Source organism: Mobula birostris, chromosome 28, assembly GCF_030028105.1.
Source record: "Mobula birostris isolate sMobBir1 chromosome 28, sMobBir1.hap1, whole genome shotgun sequence".
Taxonomy (NCBI): Eukaryota; Metazoa; Chordata; class Chondrichthyes; order Myliobatiformes; family Myliobatidae; genus Mobula; species Mobula birostris.
This window is the reverse complement of record NC_092397.1, coordinates 454,960-474,845: the sequence shown is the minus strand read 5'-3', so window position 1 is coordinate 474,845 and position 19,886 is coordinate 454,960. Positions and strand designations below refer to the sequence as shown.

The 19,886-nt window shown below is 47.1% G+C and overlaps 1 protein-coding gene across 3 annotated transcripts in view; it reads left to right on the top strand.

Annotated features, from left to right (window-relative positions):
• LOC140188829 (neurexin-1-beta-like) overlaps positions 1-19,886 on the top strand; it is a 531,757-nt gene that overhangs the window by 403,111 nt on the left and 108,760 nt on the right. For all 3 annotated transcript variants that reach the window (XM_072245481.1, XM_072245482.1, XM_072245483.1), the window contains exon 5: positions 14,072-14,394. In XM_072245481.1, the coding sequence (XP_072101582.1) occupies positions 14,072-14,394 (323 nt within the window). The remainder of the gene's footprint in view (positions 1-14,071; positions 14,395-19,886) is intronic.

The following is a 19,886-nucleotide window of genomic DNA, read 5'->3' as shown; positions in this document are numbered from 1 at the left end:
AGCTATATAGGACCCTGTGTTCAGTTCTGGTTGCCTCACTATAGGAAGAATGTGGAAACTATAGAAAGGGTGCAGAGGAGATTTACAAGGATGTTGCCTGGATTGGGGAGCATGTCTTATGAGAATAGATTGAGTGAACTTGACCTTTTCTTCTTGGAGCGGCAGAGGATGAGAGGTGACCTGATAGAGATGTATAAGATGATGAGAGGTATTGATTGTGGGAATAGTCAGAGGCTTTTTCCCAGGACTGAAATAGTTGCTACAAGAGGACACAGGTTTAAGGTGCTTGGAAGTAGGTACAGAGGAGATGTCAGGGGCAAGTTTTTTACGCAGAGGGTGGTGAGCGTGTGGAATGGGCTGCCGGCGACGGTGGTGGAGTCGGATACAATAGGGTCTTTTAAGAGTCTCCTGGATAGGTACATGGAGCTTAGAAAAATAGAGGGCTATGGGTAATCCTAGGTAATTTCTGAAATAAGTACATGTTCGGCATGGCATCATGGGCCGAAGGTCTTGTATTTTTCTGTAGGTTTTCTACGTTTCTGTGTAAATTACCAGGAAAGTGGATGAAGGCAAGGCAGTGGATGTTGTCTACATGGACTTTAGTAAGGCAGTTGGCAAGGTCTCGCATGGGAGACTGGTCAAGAAGGTTCAGTCGCTCAGCATTCAAGATGAGGTAGTAAATTGAATTAGACATTGGCTTTGTGGGAGAAGCCAGAGAGTGCTAGTAGAAGGTTGCCTCTCTAACTGAAAGTCTGTGACTAGTGGTGTGCTGTAGGGATCGGTTTTGGGTCCATTGTTGTTTGTTGTTTGTCATTTATATCAATGATCTAGGTGCTAATGTGGTTAACTCGATCAGCAAATTTGCAGATGACACCAAGATTGGGGGTGTAGTGAACAGTGAAGACGGCTATCATGGCTAGCAGAGGGATCTGCATGAGCTGGAAAAATGGGCTGGATTTAATGCAGACAAGTGTGAGGTTTTGCACTTCAGTGGAACCAATCAAGGTAGATCTTACACGGTGAGTGGTGGGGCATGAAGGAGTGTAGTAGAACAAAGGAATCCAGGAATACAGACTCATAATTCATTGAAAGTGGCATTGCAGATTGATAGGGTCATAAAGAAAGCTTTTGGCCTATTGGCCTTCATAAATCAATGTACTGAGTACAGGAGGGGATGTTATTTTGAAGTTGTATAAGACGTTGGTGAGGACTAATTTGGAGTATTGTGAGCAGTTTTGGTCACCTACCTACAGAAAAGATGTAAGCAAGGTTGAAAGAGTGCAGAGAAAATTTTTGTTGACGGGTCTGGAAGCCCTGAGCTATAAGGAAAGATTGAATAGGTTTGGACTGTATTCTTTAGAATGCAGAAGATTGAGAGGAGATTTGATAGAGGTGCACAAAATTATGAGGGACAAAGATAGCGTAAATGCTAGCAGGCTTTTTTCCACTGAGGCTGGGTGGAACTGCAACCAGAGGTCATGGGTTAAGGGTGAAAGGTGAGAATTTTAAGGGGAACATGAGGAGAAACTTCTTCACTCCGAGGGTGGTGAGAGTGTGGACTGAGCTGCCAGCACAAGTGGTGCATGCAAGCTCAATTTCAATGTTTAAGTAAAGTTTGTACAGGTACATGGATGGTAAAAATATGGAGGGCTATGCTCCAGGTGTAGGTTGATGGGAGTAGGCAGCTTAAATGGTTTCAGCATGGACTAGATGAGCCAAAGGGCCTGTTTCTACGCTCTATAAGACATAGGAGCAGAATTAGGCTATTCTGCTCCACCATGGCTGATTTATTATCCCTCTCAACTCCATTCTCCTGCCTTCTCCCTGTAATCTTTGACAAACCGATTAATCAAGAACCCAGCAACCTCAACTTTAAATATATCCAGTGGCTGCTAGGGAAGCCCACTTAGAACATAAGACCATAGGCATGGGTGCAGAATTAGGCCATCGAGTCTGCTCCGTCATTCAATCATGGCTGATCCTTTTTTTTTAACGCCTCCTCCAACCCCAGTTCCTGGCCTTCTCCCCATCGCATTGATGCAATGTCCAATCAGACCCTATCACTCTGCCTTAGATACACCCAAAGTCCTGGCCTCCACAGCTGCATGTGGCAACAAATTGCACAAATTCACCCTCTGGCTTTAGAAATTTCTCCACATCTCTGTTTTGAGAAACAGCCGTCCACAAGGCCCACCCCCTTGGTTTCTATTGAACCCCTTCAATCAGAGGTTCTCTGGTCACTAAACCTTCTGTAGGACACAATTCCTCTGTCTTTACCCGCTTAGCCATCTTCACAGCTTTGAGTGCTTCAGGCAATTCTCCCTCTTGACTGTCTCTCCTGTGAGGGGAACCACACCAGCCTGCCCGCCTCCCGAACCGTGGTCACTCCATCAGCAGATGTCCACACCGCCCCCATTACCTGGGCCTTCTTGGTACCTGAAGAACAGGTGCCACCTCATTTGTTCTCGGAGTGTATCCCAATGCCAGGGTCTCCTTCCTGCCTGTTGCCAGTCTATTCTCAGCCAATTTCCTCCTGTGTCTCTCTTATTTCCTGATTCTTCCCCCCCCCCACCTGATAGCACTCGTTCCAAGTGCCTTTACATCCTGACTGAGAGCAGATCAGTGACTGCTGAGCAAGGGACGCATCACCGATGCCAGCCCTAGCTGGCAGGTGGTCACCTGCTTCCTCAATGTGGCCAACCCTCCAGGTTGGTCCTGGTCTTGGGGCATTGGATTAATCTGCTCAATACCATTTCCTCAGGCCCAGGATCTCAATAGCAGAAAAGGACCCTGTTTATCAAATACTCTCTTTCAATTTTAGCTGCGGACATGCTGCCAAAACCAAAGGTGCTTGATTGAAATGGCATTCGACCAATCGGTATTTGTCTGCTTTCTTCGAAGGATTGACATGCACACATTAACAAGAGGTCAACGTTGTGGGCCGAGATCCTTCATCAGGACTGATCCTTCTTTTCCTGCCCAAAATGTCAACTGTTTATTCTCCTCCTGACCTGCTGGGTTCCTCCAGCATCTTGTGTGTGTGATGCTCTAGATTTCCAGCATCTGCAGAACCTTTCGTGAGAAGGGTTGACATGTCAGGTAATGAGTGGCAGGAGAAAGGGGACAAGGCAACGGAGATAGATTCTTCCGGAAATGCTCCACAGCCCTGGTGCAGGAAGTCAGGGGCTGATCAGAGAGACGGAACCTTGCTGAAGAATATTGGCACAGTTCACTACTGGAACGAACCGCCAACTTCTGTGTTTAGCCAATACAGGATTCGCCCGGTGAATGAGAGGACTTTGATGGTGACTGACAGGATGTGAGGGACAATTCAGAGAGAGACTGTCGGCATGGGGGTACTGAAGGGCTGTTTTCCCGGGGGGGACAGTCTGAGGGAGAAGGGGTCCAACATTTAGCATAGAGACAAGTACAGAGAATAGTACAGCACAGGAACAGGCCCTTCAGCCCACAATATCATGCCAAACCTCATTAAATTAGTAATCAGATTCCCACCTAAACTAACCCTCTGTCTATACAATGCCCATCTCTCATCATTCCCTGTACATTCATGTGTCTGTCTTAGAGCCTCTTAAACACATCGAACGTATCCGCCACCACCACCACCCTTGGCAGAACATTCTAGGCACCCAGCACACATCTCCTCTGACCTTTCCCCTCTCACCTTCAAATGGATTTAGGGTGGAGATAGAAAGAGTCAAATTTCTGGAATTCTCAGGATGCAGAATCCGGAATCTGGTTTATTTTCAAAGACTTAGATGACGTGAAATCTGTGGTTTGTGCCAGCAGCACAGTTTATTACAGTGTGGGGCGTCAGGGAGGGGTAGCACCTCTGATGGGGGAACATGTCACGTCCTTTTCAAGGCAGTTAGCCCACCTTTGGTCCCCACCTGGCACTCAGCTCTCACCTGTGGCTCCCCGTAGCTGTTTGCATGCGACAGCGGCCACACCCCGGGCAACGGCTTCGACAAGCCGGCTAAACCAGGTGAGGGTAGCCGACGGGTCTCAAACCCTCGGTGAGATAGGGAGTTGTCTATCCCAGCACGTGAAGACAGACTCCGGCGGATTGAGCGGACGAGACCAATGGAAGGTCCAACGGTCAAGAAGGCGGTCTCTGCAAGTGTCGTGGAACGTGTAGAGCAGGACAAGACACAGAAGACGTCCTGGTCATCCACTGCGCCTAGTCTCATCTCCAGCCGTCTCGACTCTGTCTTGCCACTGGATCCAGATGGGAATTGGGAAGAGAGAGTGAGGCTGACGCTGCGCAACTCTCCCTCACTTAAATCCAAATCACGCGCTAGTCTCGACACTATCAAAATGGTGTCAAGGTCCTTATCGACATCGACGATGGACGAACACATATAGTTTGTTACTATAAATCACTGAAACAAATAGTACAACAGAAAGGAAGTGTTTATTGTCCGTTCAGAAATCTGATGGTGGAGGGGAGGAAGCTGTCGCTAAGTCATTGAGTGTGGGTCTTCAGGCTCCTGTTCCTCCTTCCCGATGACAGTAATGAGAAGAGGGCATGTTCCAGGTGGGGAGGGTCCTGTGCGTTGGATGCTGCCTTCCTGAGCAGTGCCTCCTCAGGATGCTGTCAATACCGTCACACTGAGGCCAGGGCAGGCTCAGTGACAGAGGACATTCAGGCTGATTTGGGGATTGCAGGGACATCCAGAGTACAAAGTTCAGGCGAGAGGCCTTACTGAATAACAAAGCACCAGCTGATGGCCTCCTGCTCCTTTCCCATGTGGTCATTTATTTTGAACAACTGAACGGAGGGGAGGTAAGCACCCAGTCAAGCAAGTCGGCGATGATTCAGTCACTACCTGATGCTCAGTCTGCCTTTGGCAACACCATGCATTACATTCTACTCCCAGACAATAATTGGTTCTTTAGACACAGTGCACAGGTTAGATAGTGAGGAAGAAATTTAATTCTGAGCGTGGCACAGGTTAGTTGCCGTTAAGAAACACTCTGCCAGCTTGTCCACTTACCTCGCATTGTCTCATCTCTGCTCTAACAAATGGGATGTGATGCAGGCACGGTGGCTGTAATGAGTGGAGATCAGCAATGGGCCAGAGCGATAAAGGCCGTGTATAATGCAGCACTTACTGTAGTCAACATTCCTGCCTCACAGGGCCCATCAGTCTCTTACAGCGCAGAGGCCTCGTGGAGAAACTGAAAAGCATCAACACTTACACACGTTTATATAACAGTCCTGAGGTAATAAAATGTCCCAGGTGCTGAATAGAGGTCTTTATCAAATAAACAGACAGGTTTTCAGCGGCTTTGTAGCACAGGGGAGATTAACGGAGGGAATCCCTGAGCCTCGGTCTGAGGGAGTTGAAAGTACAACCACCAATGGGGAGGAGATTAATGGAGGGAATTCCTGAGCCTCGGTCTGAGGGAGTTGAAGGTGGAGCCACCATTGGGACAAGATTAACGGAGGGAATTCCTGAGCCTCGGTCTGAGGGAGTTGAAGGTGCAGCCACCAGTGGGATGGAGATTAATGGAGGGAATTCCTGAGCCTCGGTCTGAGGGAGTTGAAGATACAGCCATGAGTGAGGACAAGATTAACGGAGGGAGTTCTAGAGCCTTGGTCTGAGGGAGTTGAAGGTAGAGCCACCAATGGGGAGGAGATTAATGGAGGGGTTTCTAGAGCCTTGGTCTGAGGGAGTTGAAAGTACAATCACCATTGGGGAGGAGATTAATGGAGGGAATTCCTGAGCCTCGGTCTGAGGGAGTTGAAGATACAGCCACCAGTGGGGAGAAGATTAACGGAGGGAGTTCTAGAGCCTTGGTCTGAGGGAGTTGAAGGTACAGCCATGAGTGGGGAGAAGATTAACGGAGGGAATTCCTGAGCCTTGGTCTGAGGGGGTTGAAGGTAGAGCCACCAATGGGGAGGAGATTAATGGAGGGGTTTCTAGAGCCTCGGTCTGAGGGAATTTAAAGTACACCCAGCAGTGGTACTGATACTGCATCTCTCTGCTTTGTAACCCCAGCAACATCACCTCTCTCACAAATTACAAGTACTGGAAATCAGAAGTACAAGCAGGACTCTCTGGAGAAATTCATCAGGTCAAGCAGCAGCCATGGAGATAATGTTCCACATGACCCAGATGTCCCATTGTCTCAATAAGCTGCCAGTAGAACCATGGAGATAAAGTCATGCATCAACCTAGCATGAAGCAGAAATACTGACACAAAGCAGAGGGGCCGAGTGGCCTGAGACTGGTCTGTTTATTCCACGTTGATTCATGATTGGACCCAACTGCCGTTGTGGCCCTCAGAGTGAATTTATTTGCCCTAGCCAATGACAGCCTCTGTCTCTAACCAATCAGATTCACTCTGACAACCCGGCATTTTCTGCCACAATGCAGCTCATTGGTTGAAATCTAAAGCAAGGTGGCTCCATTTGACTGCAAGATGTTAGTGAGTTTTAAAAGTTGAGCGATGAGGAGAGCTTGTAAAGACTACTGCTGAACGTGTGGAGCAGATTGCATTGCAGTATTAAAGGTACTTGACAGAGGTGATCAGAGAGAAAGTGAAAGAGAGAGGGCGGAGAGAGTGTGTAAGGAAGAGGGAGAGATTGTGCATATGTCTGAGAGGGAAGGTGGGAGGGTGAGAGAGAGAGAGAGAGAGAGAGAGTTTTCTCTCGGAAAGGGAGAACAGAACGAGGAAAGAGCAACTCATGGGTGAAGCCAGGAGGCAGCACTGCTCCCGGGGAAGGTCCCCAGAGGTTAATTCCCGGGATGGCGGGACTGTCATATGTCGAAAGATTGGAGCGACTGGGCTTGTATACACTGGAATTTAGAAGGATGAAAGGGGATCTGATTGAAACATACAAGATTATTAAAGGATTGGATACGCTAGAGGCAGGAAACATGTTCCCGATGTTGGGGGAGTCCAGAACCAGAGGCCACAGTTTAGACCATTTAGGACGGAGTTGAGGAAAAACTTTTTCACCCAGAGTGTTGTGGCTCTGCCTCAGAAGGCAGTGGAGGCCAATTCATAGTCATAGTCATACTTTATTGTTCCCGAGGGAAATTGGTTTTCGTTACAGTTGCACCAACCAAGAATAGAGTATAAATAAAGCAATATAAAACCATAAATAATTAAATAGTAATATGTAAATGCTAGGAAATAAGTCCGGAACCAGCCTATTGGCTCAGGGTGTCTGACCCTCCAAGGGAGGAGTTGTAAAGTTTGATGGCCACAGGCAGGAATGACTTCCTATGACGCTCTGTGCTGCATCTCAGTGGAATGAGTCTCTGGCTGAATGTACTCCTGTGCCCAACCAGTACATTATGTAGTGGATGGGAGACATTGTCCAAGATGGCATGCAACTTGGACAGCATCCGCTTTTCAGACACCACCGTGAGAGAGTCCAATTCTCTAGATTCTTTCAAGAAAGAGTTAGAGCTCTTAAAGATAGTGGAGTGACGGGATATGGGGAGAAGGCAGGAACAGGGTACTGATTGTGGATGATCAGCCATGATCACAGTGAATGGTGGTGCTGGCTCGAAGGGCTGAATGGCCTACTCCTGCACCTATTGTCTATTGTCTGTGGTCCACAACTGCCCTTTCAGCTCCTCAGACTGTGGGTGTAGGCTGATCAGTTGATGGAGGGAGGGTTGGCGATTAGAGAACTAAAGTATGGGGTGGGGTTGAGATATAGACCGTGTGATGAAACAGAAGGGGGAAATGGGCCAAATATTCCCAGGAATCTTTGTCATTCTGCACCTCCGTTTCACCTGCATTGGTCACAAGAAATATGAAGATGATCATTTATAGAGTGCGAGAGATTGTAGGTCACGTCTGGAGAGAGCTCTTGGCTGAGATCAGGCGCCAGGTGCCTCGGCCTCTTCCAGCACACTCTGCCATTGTGTCTTCAAGGTTTAATTCCCCGGTTTAATTACCGGAGAGTGTCAGCCTCACATCACGCTGCTGAGACAGCAAACTTAAGCCAACTGTGGTCAGATAAACGCTAACCTTTGCAGAGGTGGTAACCATGGGTCGGTGAGAATTGGTCACCTGTATACGAAGTTCAGCATGTTTGCCAGAGACATGGGCTCCCTCTGTAATCCATGCCACCATGTGCTGTGCAAAGCTGACAGAGATGCCTTTTGTAGAAGAGACACTGTGTGCCCTCAGAGCAGCTGACCGCCACTTTTCACTGGGCATCACATGCAAAGGTATGGTGTTAGGACCAGCAATAAGCCAGACTTGACCTCGAAAGACTCCTCCTCCATTCAATCTAATCTCAACTCCACATTATTTCTGCCAGCAGGGACACTTCACCCATATAACCATCACTCAGAGCAGCAGATTCAGGCCATTCAGCCCCTCTACCATTCTCCTAGCTTTCCCCTATAATCCTTAACCCCCCACCTTACTAATCAAGAACCTATCAAAATCAATGTCAAGGTAAGGTTTATTACCAGAGTATGCATGTTACCATATACTCCCTTCAGATTCATTTTCTCACATGCATTCACAGTAGAACAAAGCAATGCAATCGAACTTACAACAAATCCGTACACAGACCTAGTCTGACAAATCAACCAATGTGCAAAAGAAGGCAAATCATTCAGACCTTGAAAGTGAGTCTGTAGGTCGTGGAGTCAGTTCAGTGTTGGGGTGAGTGAAGTTACCCACACCAGTTCAGGAGCCTGGTTGTGGGATAATAACTATTCCTGAACCTGGCCTCTGCCTATGAAACAGCTAATAAATTGGCTTTCACAAACACCTGCGGTAACAAATTCCACTGATTCACCACCCACCGGCAGAAGTAATTTCTTCTTCTCTCAGCTTCAAAGCATTGTTCCCTGCTTGTTCCTTCAAAGGCTCTGCCTTCCCCATCCTCTGAAAGTATTCAAAGTCCCTCTGAAAAGAGAAATGTTCCACCAGTACTATAGGCCAGTTAGGCTGACTTCGGTGATTAAGAAGATTTTGGAGAGCAATTCCTGTATAACACCACCTGTATCTCTGGTCAAACAGAAAATGACATGCTACACTCATTAATGCAAATATCTAATCAGCCAATCATGTGGTAGCAACTCAGTGTATAAAAACATACAGGCATGACCAAGAGGTTCAGTTGTTGTTCAGACCAAACATCAGAATGGGAGAAATTTGACTGTGTGATGACTGTTGGTGCCAGAAGGGGTGGTTTGAGTATGTCAGAAACTGCTGATCTCCTGGGATTTTCACGCACAACAGTCTGAAGAGGTCACCGAGAATGGTGTGAAAAGCAAAAAAAACCATCCAGTGAGCGGCAGTTCTGTGGGTGAAAACACCTTGTTAATGAGAGAGGTCAGAGGAGAACGGCCAGACTGGTTCAAGCTGACAGGAAGATGACAGTAACTCAAATGACCACACGTTACAACAGTGGTGAGCAGAAGAGCTTCTCTGAATGCACAACTCGTAAAAACTTGAAGTGGATAGGCTGCAGCAGCAGAAGACCACAAATGTACACACAGTGACCACTTTATTAGTTACAGGAGGTATCTAGTCAAGTGGCCACTGAGTGTATTCCTATGTATTCCCATATATTCCTACCCCCTGTTCCCTGTCTTTTACCCTTGTTACCCCTACACCACCTGCAACACACACAAAATGCTGGAATTACTCAGCAGGTCAGGCTGAAGGGAATAAACAGTCGACACATCAGGCCAGATGATCATTCTGGCCTCAACTCCTGTGCAAACTCTTGTACATTAGGCTCCTGAACCAGCGTGGATAACTTCATTCACTCACTGCAAATCTAAACTGATCCCACAACCTACAGACTCACTTTCAAGGACCTGACAACTCATGTTTCCAGTATTAGAAACATAGAAAACATACAGCACAATACAAGCCCTTCGGCCCACAAAGCTGTGCCAAGCATGTCCCCACCTCAGAACTACCTAGGCTTCACCCATAGCCCTCTATTTTTCTAAGCTCCATGTAGCCATCCAGGAGTCTCTTAAAAGACCCTATCGTTTCCGCCTCCACCACCATTGCCGGCAGCCCATTCCACACACTCACCACTCTCTGTGTAAAATACTTACCCCTGACGTCTCCTCTGTACCTACTTCCAAGCACCTTAAAACTATGCCCACTTGTGCTAGCCATTTCAGCCCTGGGAAAAAGCCTCTGACTATCCACACGATCAATGCCTCTCATCATCTTATACACCTCTATCAGGTCACCTCTCATCCTCCATCACTCCAAGGAGAAAAGGCCGAGTTCACACAACCTACTCTCATTGGGCATGCTCTCCCAACCCAGGCAACATTCTTGTAAATCTCCTCTGCACCCTTTCTATGGTTTCCACATCCTTCCTACAGTGACGTGACCAGAACTGAGCACAGTTCTCCAAGTGGGGTCTGACCAGGGTCCTATACAGCTGCAACATTACCTCTCCACTCTTAAACTCAATCCCATGATTGATGAAGGCCAATGCACCGTATGCCTTCTTAACCATAGAGTCAACCTGTGTAGCAGCTTTGAGCGTCCTATGGACTCGGACCCCAAGATCCCTCTGATCCTCCACACTGCCAAGAGTCTTACCATTAATACTATATCCTGCCATCGCATTTCACCTACCTATTTTTCATCATTTGCATAATTTGTCTTCCTTTGCAGAATGGTTATTTGTTATGGGAACTGAAAGGTCTGAAGGTAGATCAGTCACCTGGACCAGATGGTCTACACCCCAGGGTTCTGAAAGGGATAGCTGAAGAGATTGTGGAGGCATTAGTAATGATCTTTCAAGAATCACTAGATTCTGGAATGGTTTCAGAGGAATGGAAAATTGCAAATGTCACTCCACACTCTAAGAAGGGAGAGAGGGAGAAGATAGGAAATTATAGGACGGTTAGGCTGTCCTTAATGGTTAGGAAAAGTTTGGAGATCTGTATTAAGGATGAGGTTTCGGTACTTGGAGCTGCATGATTAAGTCAGCCAGTGTCAGCCTGGGTTCCTTATGGGAAACCTTGCCTGACAAATCTGGTAGAGGCCTTTGAAGAAATAATGAGCAGGACAGACAGAGGAGGATTGGTGGATGCTGTGTACTCCGATTTTCAGAAGGCCTTTGACAAGGTGCCGCACATGACGCTGCTGAACAAAATAAGACCCCTTGGTATTACAGGAAAGATACTGGATAGAAGCTTGGCAAAGAGTGGGAATAAAGGGGGCCTACCCTGATGTGCTGCCAGTGACTAGTGGTGTGCTGAAGGGTCAAGCTTGGGACAGCTGCTTTTTACATAATATAGATGATAGAAAGATTGGTGGGGGCAGATAGTGTTGAGGGAGCAGGGAGGCTACAGAAGGACTTCGAAGTGGCAGATGGATATAGTGCATGAAAATATCTGGTCATCCAGTTTGGTAGAAGGAATGAAGGTGTTGACTATTGTTTAAAGTTTAAGGTGCATAGAGACTTGGGAGTCCTTGTGCAGGATTCTCTGAAGGTTAACTTACAGGTTGAGTCAGTGGTGAGGAAGACAAATGCAAAGTCACCATTCTTTTATACAGGACTGGAAAATAAAATCAAGGATGTGATGCTGTAGCTTTGTGAGGCATTGGTCAGGCCGCACTTGGAGTATTGCGAACTGTTTGGGCCTCATATCGAAGAAGTGTTGTGCTGGCATTGGAGAGGGTCCAGAGGAGGTTCATGAGAATGATTCTGGAAATGAAAGGGTTAACGTATGAGGAGTGTTTGATGGCTCTGGGTCTGTACTGACTGGAGTTTAGAAGAATGAGGGGGGATCTCATTGAACCCTATCGAATATTAAAAGGCCTAGATGGAGTGGATGAGGAGAGCATGTTTCCTATAGTGGGAGTGTCTAGGGCCAGAGTGTGCAGCCTCAGAATGGAGAGACATCCATTTAGAACGGAGATGAGAAGGAATTTCTTCAGCCGGAATGTGGTGAATCTGTGGAATTCATTGCCACGGATGCCTCTGGAGGGCAAGTCATTGGGTATATATAAGGTGGAGGTCAATAGGTTCTTGGTTAGTCAAGAGAGGAGGCAGGAGAATGAGGGATAATATATCTACCAGGATGCAATGGCAGAGCAGACTCGATGGGCCAAACGGCTTGCTTCTGCAGTCTGATATTCATAAGTCCGATTGTAGTTCTTTGTTTCCTGTGAATGTCTGCAAGAAAATGAAATGAATCTTAAGGTAGTACATGGCGATGTATAAATACTTGGATAATCAGTTTACTTTGAACTTCAAAATCGACCAGGAAGTGCCTGAGGTTAGGAATGAACCATGGTCTCTGCTGCTATTGGACAGTAGTCCTAGTTGTGCAACCCCAAAGTTGATTTCTTGTTCACTAAACCACACCAATTTCACTAAAAACACGAGGAAATCTGCAGATGCTGGAATTTCAAGCAACACACAGAAAAGTTGCTGGTGAACACAGCAGGCCAGGCAGCATCTCCAGGAAGAGGTACAGTCGACGTTTTGGGCCGAGACCCCTCGTCAGGACAATCTCTTACTAGCTCTTCTTTCAGTTAGTCCTGACGAAGGGTCTCAGCCCGAAACGTCGACTGTACCTCTTCCGAGAGATGCTGCCTGGCCTGCTGCGTTCACCAGCAACTTTTATGTGTGTTGTCCAACTTTACTACAGTTTTTTTTTCTACATGCCCTGCTATGAATTTTTCAGCAATATTTTCCAACGTTTTCCTTGCAACAGATATTGGGTTAACAGCCCCATGGTTACCTTCGTTCCCATTTGGAACAGTGAACTGTTGGGAGTTGCTCCTCACTCTGGGCCATAAAGGATGAAGATACTGAGCTGGATAGAGCTCTGGATGATTCATCTTGGCAAAAGGGTTTCGAGTGAGGTTGAGCTACAGGCCCTTAACAAAAGGCTGCAGAGAGTGACTCTGGCAGTCCAAGGCAGAGTGATCTGATTGGCTTCTTCACATGTCAGCGCCTTGTACCTATCAGCAATTAAAGCGGCAGCCTACCTTATACTGCCTGCAGTCCGAGCAAAAACAAAACCCATGCTGTACAGTTTGAAAGAAGTTGGGCTGTTTTTGTTCACATTCCGTTTCCTCTGCTCTTTAAATGGACGGATTTCATAGTACATTGGACTCTGAGTCCAGGAACACACTGCTCCTGAGTCAGAGGCTGAGACAGAAAATTAGGGGATTGCTAGGTGATGTGCTGGAAGGTCCAGGCAAGTCTACTCTATGTTGTATCTCAATAAGTAAGAAACTTGCTCACAGCAAAGGGCATACTGGCCCTGGACAGTGGTGGAAAGAGAGGGAGAAAAAAAAACTCAAGCATCTAATATCACATTGGCTATTTGGAGCAGAAGTATTAGACAGGACACTGGGTTCAATTCCCCTGTTCGTCCTGTTGTGGCTGTGGGCTGAGGGTAAGCAGGGCCTCTGACAGTACCACAGGGCCTCAGTACTGCTCACAGAGCACCGGCCTGGATCCGGAACTGAGATACCCCAGAAGGGCACAGAGATCAGGCTTGAACCAACTGCTGGATCTGGGGGGAAAGGAGTGGAGAGGGATAGAATGGGGGAGCAAATTCAATGGACTGAGTAGTGTATCTGTGCCCCCAGGATGAGACATCCCTTTGACCTTCGGTTTGGCGTCTGAACCTCAAACTTGCACCGCGACATGGTGACACTTCCCGAGATGTTTCGTACTTGTCCCTCTGGGTGGTGGGAGATGCTGGTGAAGCGAGCTGAGGGAGGTTTGGAGCTGACTGGCAGAGAGATTCAGGGAGGGAATTCTGGAGCGAAGGTCCTGGACAGCCAGTGGTGGAACAGGAGATCTGGAACATCTCTGCGGGGAGCCTCCCCATCCATGCGGGGACTGCATTCCTCCAGCAGGGGGAGACGGAGATCCAGTAGCAGCAGCCGTACTGGCGGGTTTTATTCCAATTGCAAGGGCCCCACCTCACCACCTCTCCCTGGGTGCCGAAGCTGACAACGGGAGCAAGGGCGGTTTGTGCCGAGTCAGTGAGTGACCACGCGCTACTTAATCCCTGCCCCTCTCTGAGTTACGACACAGATCTTTGCTCTTTTGTTCTTCCAGGCCGACAGCTGACTATCTTCAACAGCCAGGCCTCCATCCGAATTGGAGGGAAGGACTACGGCCGCCCTTTCCAAGGCCAGGTGGCGGGCCTCTACTACAACGGCTTGAAGGTGCTGACCTTGGCGGCCGAGAGCGACCCCAATGTCAAGGTGGAGGGTAACCTGCGGCTGGTGGGGGAGGTGCCCTCGGTCATCACCACCGAGACCACGGCAACCACGCTGCTGGCGGACATGTCCACCACCATCATGGAAACCACCACCACCATGGCCACCACCACTACACGGAGAGGCAGGTCGCCCACCATGAACGACAGGATCACTCAGGTGAGCTGGGGATGCAGCCCGTGGAGCTGGGGTGGGGCCTTCCGGTGGTCGGTACCCGGAACGATCAGCAGTACTCAAACAGGTCCCACTCATGCTCTTCCACTGACATCCAGCTCCTCTGCACAATGATAGCCCACGCATTCATTTGCATGACTGCTGAGGTAGAGTTAGGAAGGACGTCCACCCATCTCGAACTCTGTGTGTTCAAACCGTCCCCCAGTGGGCGACCTGCTCTCACTAGATTGTGGGTTTCTCAGTGTTTATGGGCTACCTGTTCCCTCTCTGTCCCCACTCCTTGCATTCGGGATTGTGTGGATGTTTGGTCTGAGTAAGACTAGGAGAAAACTGGACCAACCCAAGGTGCGTGACATTAGGAAGACACGTTTGCGTTTCCCTGGGAACAGTTCGCCCCCAAATGTTACCGAGGTGGGGAAGTATTTGTAATGTGGTTATTGTTGTGAAGCAGGTAAGATTGTGCACAGCAAGATCAACTTAAAGAGGTGATGACTGGATTAGGTGTTGTCTGGTGATGCTGGTTTAAGAATAAACATGACCTCCCAGGGTCAGGTTCTGTGCAGTCATGTGTATTCACTCCGGACAGGCAGGACTTTAGTTTTACACCTCGGATATCCGCACCTCTGACAAGGCACTGGAACCGAGGCCGAGGGCTTTATCCTGGAGTGGGGCGTGAACCTGGCACCTCTGTGGGCAGAGAGGGCTTCCCACAGGTGCCACATTTGTCACTCCTCCACAGCTGGTGTCCTGTGGGATACGGGCGCAGCCTGAAACTCGGTGTACATATATAGTTCGGGTGCCTAAGATGTTTGCATGTGTTGTAGTAATCTTACGTATTAAACTGTGCTGCTGCAAAAAAACACAAATTTCATGGCTTATATGAGAGATGATAAACCTGATTCTGATATGGGTCTCTATTGTGGACTGAGAGTGGGAAGGGGGCAGGGAGAGGGGAATCATGGTTGGGAAAAGGGGAAGGGAGAGGGGAGGGAACAGGAAGCACCAGAGAGACATTCTGTAATGATCAATAAACCAATTGTTTGGAATCACATGACCCTGCCTGGTGTCTCAGGGCTGGGTGTGTCTGTACCCACAACCCCCACCCTTGCCACTGGCACTCCTCTGTCACGCCCCACACCCCTCCCACAGTGCTCCACCGTCACCATTCCCAATATCCTTTGCTCCCACAAGAGTTACAAACTCGCTCTCCGTTCCACGTTGACAAGTACGGTACTGTGCAAATGTCTTAGGCAGCCTGGCTATATATGTATGCCTGAAACTTTTGCACAGTACTGTCAGCCATGTGTCCGGGAGGATGCGAGCACAATCACGTTAACTGTCCTATCTGCTTCATCACGGATACGGACTGGTAATAATGGCAATATCTGAGCTGGGGTGATGCAGCAGTTGTTACGTTCTCACCATTGTTCCAATAGGCTTTCTGTTCTGTCCACTATCACAGCAGGTCCACAAACAAAAGCACGTTTCACAAGGGAAAAGAAGGCCGTGATTGTGCTGGAGTTGTACAGCTGAGAAACAGGCTGTTTGGCCCTCAAAATCTAGGCTGACCATTGTGTCTATACACTCTGATCCCACTTGCCTACATTAATTCAAATTCAACTTTAAGTATTATTAAACAATGCGTATATGCCCATGAATACAGCCAAATAAAACAGCGTTACTCTGGTGCCAAGCTGTAAAACACAGTACCAACGGTCACAAGGCACAAAGAGCACATATAAGATATCAGTAAAATACAGTCACACAAAAAAATAGGTACATGGAGCTTAGAAAAATAGAGAGCTATGGGTAACCCTAGTAATTTATAAGGTAGGGACATGTTCGGCGCAACTTTGTGGGCTGAAAGGCCTGTATTGTGCTGCAGATTTTCTGTGTTTCCGTGCTGTAATTGTTATATGGTTATATATGGTTTCTATGTTTCTAAAACCCTGAGTCCATGAAATGCAAGATGGCTTGTCTTCTGCTGAGTGAACAGTAGGGGGCAGCACTTGCTCCAGTTGGGATGCGTCGTACCAAGCAGCCTCAGGTGGAGCATGATGCCTCCCATGCCTCTCTCCTGGGTGGCTGTAAACAGCCTCCTCCTTTGGCTGCTCATTTCAGATACCAACCACTCTGTGTGGGGAAAAAAAGGAACCCTTCAGATTTCCTTTAACCCTTCTTCCCATCATCTTAAATCTATTAAACATTCCTACCTTGGGAAATAGACACTGTCTATGGACCCTACCTATGGCACACACAGTTTTATTTTACCCCTTATCATGTCACCTCTACCTATGTCCACATTTTCAGGGGACTGTGTACTTGTACCTCTCGGTCTCACTGTTCATTAATACATTAAATATTCCCTCTTCATTTCCAGCCTTGATGGAATGTCTTGTCCTAAAACATCGACTGTTTACTCCCCTCCATAGATGCTACCTGGTCTGCCGAGTTCCTCCAGCTTTTTGTGTGTGTTGCTCTGGATTTCCAGCAACTGCAGAATCTTTTGTGTTTAGAAGTCACCCTGCCTGACCTAGCCTGATTTAATTTTACAAAATGCATTTCCTTGCAATTGTCTGAATGAAATTCCACCTGCTGTTCCTTTGTTGTTCCTACTTCTAATCTATCCTTGTCTTTGCAAAGGATCCCTTCCAATAACTTCCCCATCATTGATGTAAGGCTCATGGTTCCATGCCTTATTCCTGATGCCACAGCGGTTGGCCATGATTCCGAATCTGTGGCTCATGAAAATAAAACGGTCTCTGCCTAGCTCCTCCTCCCTTGCTTCCCAAACATGCGAGGATCTGTCTGTTCTTGTTCTAATGGTTTGTCCAACTCTATGTGTTTTAGGACTTCCAACACCTCGTCCTTTGTAGTGTTGATAGGATCCAGGATATTGCCATTTGCACCTCTGAACTTAGATTCTTTCTCTATGATAACTACAGGCAAATCATTTCAGATTTGCCCACTTCTGGTAGTTCCATACGTAGAATACTATCCCACAATCCTGATTGAGAAGTTACAAAACCTAGGCCTTTGACCTCCCTGTGCAATTGGATCCTTGACTCCCAACCGGAAGACCACAATCTGTGTGGATTGGTGATAACATTTCCTCCTCACTGACGATCAACACTGGTGCACCTCAGGGGTGTGTGCTTAGCCTGCTGTTCTACTCTCTCTATACATATGACTGTGTGGCTAGGCATAGCTCGAACACCATCTATAAATTTGCTGATGATACAACCATTGTTGGTGGAATCTCAGGTGGTGATGAGAGGGCGTACAGGAGTGAGATATGCCAACTAGTGGAGTGGTGCCACAGCAACAACCTGGCACTCAACGTCAGTAAGACGAAAGACCTGATTGTGGACTTTAGGAAGGGTAAGGCAAAGGAACACATATCAATTCTCATAGAGGGATCAGAAGTGGAAAGAGTGAGCAGCTTCAATTTCCTGGATGTCAAGTTAACAAATTTCACATCACATTCCAGTGATCATAAACTGATTCTGATAGACTATTACGCCGATCTATAAAAGATCCTAGTCTCTCCTGAAATACCCTGTTGCTCTTTATAGTATTCTTATGCAACAGGAGTCTCTTTTTACTCCCCTAATTTCCTTTTTAAGTCTACTCCTACATCTCTTACTTAATCCCAGCTAACCCATCCCTCTTTAATCCCTCATCAGCCAAGGTTCCCTCATTTGCCAGCCTCTAACAGGAATGTGCTGGCTCTGAATTCCTCCTATCCTTTTTAAAAGCCTCCCACTCACCATTGCTCCTCATGCAGCCTCCTTTACATTGGTAAGACTCAATGAAGATTGGGAGATCAATTCATTGAGAATCTTTGTTACGTCCGTCACATGTCCAGGAGTTCTTGGTGGCCAGCCATTTTAATTCCACTTAAGACCAGAAGACACAGGAACAGAATGAGGCCATTTGGCCCATCGAGTCTGCTCTGTCATTTCATCATGGCTGATCCATTTCCCTCTCAGCCCCAATCTCCTGCCTTCTCCCCGTGTCTCTTCGTGCCCTGACTAATCAAAAATCTGTCAACCTCTGCTCTAAATATACCCAATGACTTGGCCTCCACAGCTGCCTTTTGCATTGAGTTCCACAGATTCACCACCTTCTGGCTGAAGAAATACCTCCTCATCTCCATTTCAAATGGCCTCCCTCTATTCTGAGGTTGTGCCCTCTGGTCCTAGACTCGCCCACTGTAGGAAAAATCCTCTCCACCTACACTCTACCTATCAACATTGGAAATGTTTCAATGAGATCTCCCGTCATTCTTCTAAATTCCAGTAAGTACAGGCCCAAAGGCATCAAACCCTCCTCATATGATAAGCCTTTCAATCCTGGAATCATTTTCATGAACTTCCTTTGAACCCCCTCCAATGTCAGCATGTCCCTCCTTAGATAAGGGGCCCATAACTGCTCACAATACTCCAAATGAGGTCTTACCAGTGCTTTATAAAGCCTCAACATTTCATCCTTGCTTTTATATTCTAGTTCTTTTGAAATGAATGATAACATTGCATTTGCCTTCCTCAACACTAACTCACCCTGCAAGTTAACCTTTAGGGAATTCCACACAAGGACTCAATTCCCTTTGCATCTTGGATTTTTGAATTTCTCTCTGTTTGGAAAATAGTCTATGCTTTTATTTCTACTACAAAAGTGCATGGCCATACACATCCTGACACTGTATTTCATATGCCATTTCTTTGCCCTTTCTCCTAATTTGTCTAAGTCCTTCTGTAGCCTTTCTTCTTCCTCAACACTACCTGCCCGTCCACCTACCTTTGTATCATGGTCTATCCTACTTGTTATTTCTTAAAAGAATTCCAACAGATTTGTCAGGCAAGATTTTCCCTTGAGGAAACCATGCTAACTATGGCCTAATTATCATCTGCCTCCAAGTATCTGAAATCTCATTCTTCACAATTGACTCCAGTATCTTCTCAACCTCTGAAGTCAGGCTAACTGGCTGATTATTTCCTTTCTTCTGCCTCTTTTCCTTCTTGAAGACTGGAATGACATTTGCAATTTTCCAGTCCTCCACAACCATTCCAAAATCTATTGATTTTTGAAAGATCATTACTATTGTCTCCACAATCTCTTCAGTCACCTCTTTCAGAATGCTGAAATGTAGACTATCTGGTCAAGTTTCCAAGCACCTTCTCCCTAGTAATAGCAACTGCATTTTCTTCTGCCCCGTGACACTCCTAAACTTCCGGCATACTGCTCATGTCTTCCACAGTGAGGAGCGATATAAAATATTCAGGAGTGTCAGGATAGTGAGCTTTGTGCAGTGAAAATTACGACTGAGAAGGTGCTCAGGAAGCTTAATGGTCTGAGGTTGGATAAATCTCCTGGACCTGATGGAATGCACCCTCTGGTTCTGAAGAAGTAGCTGGAGAGATTGCGGAGGCATTAACGAGGATCTTTCAAGAATCGATAGATTCTGGCATTGTACC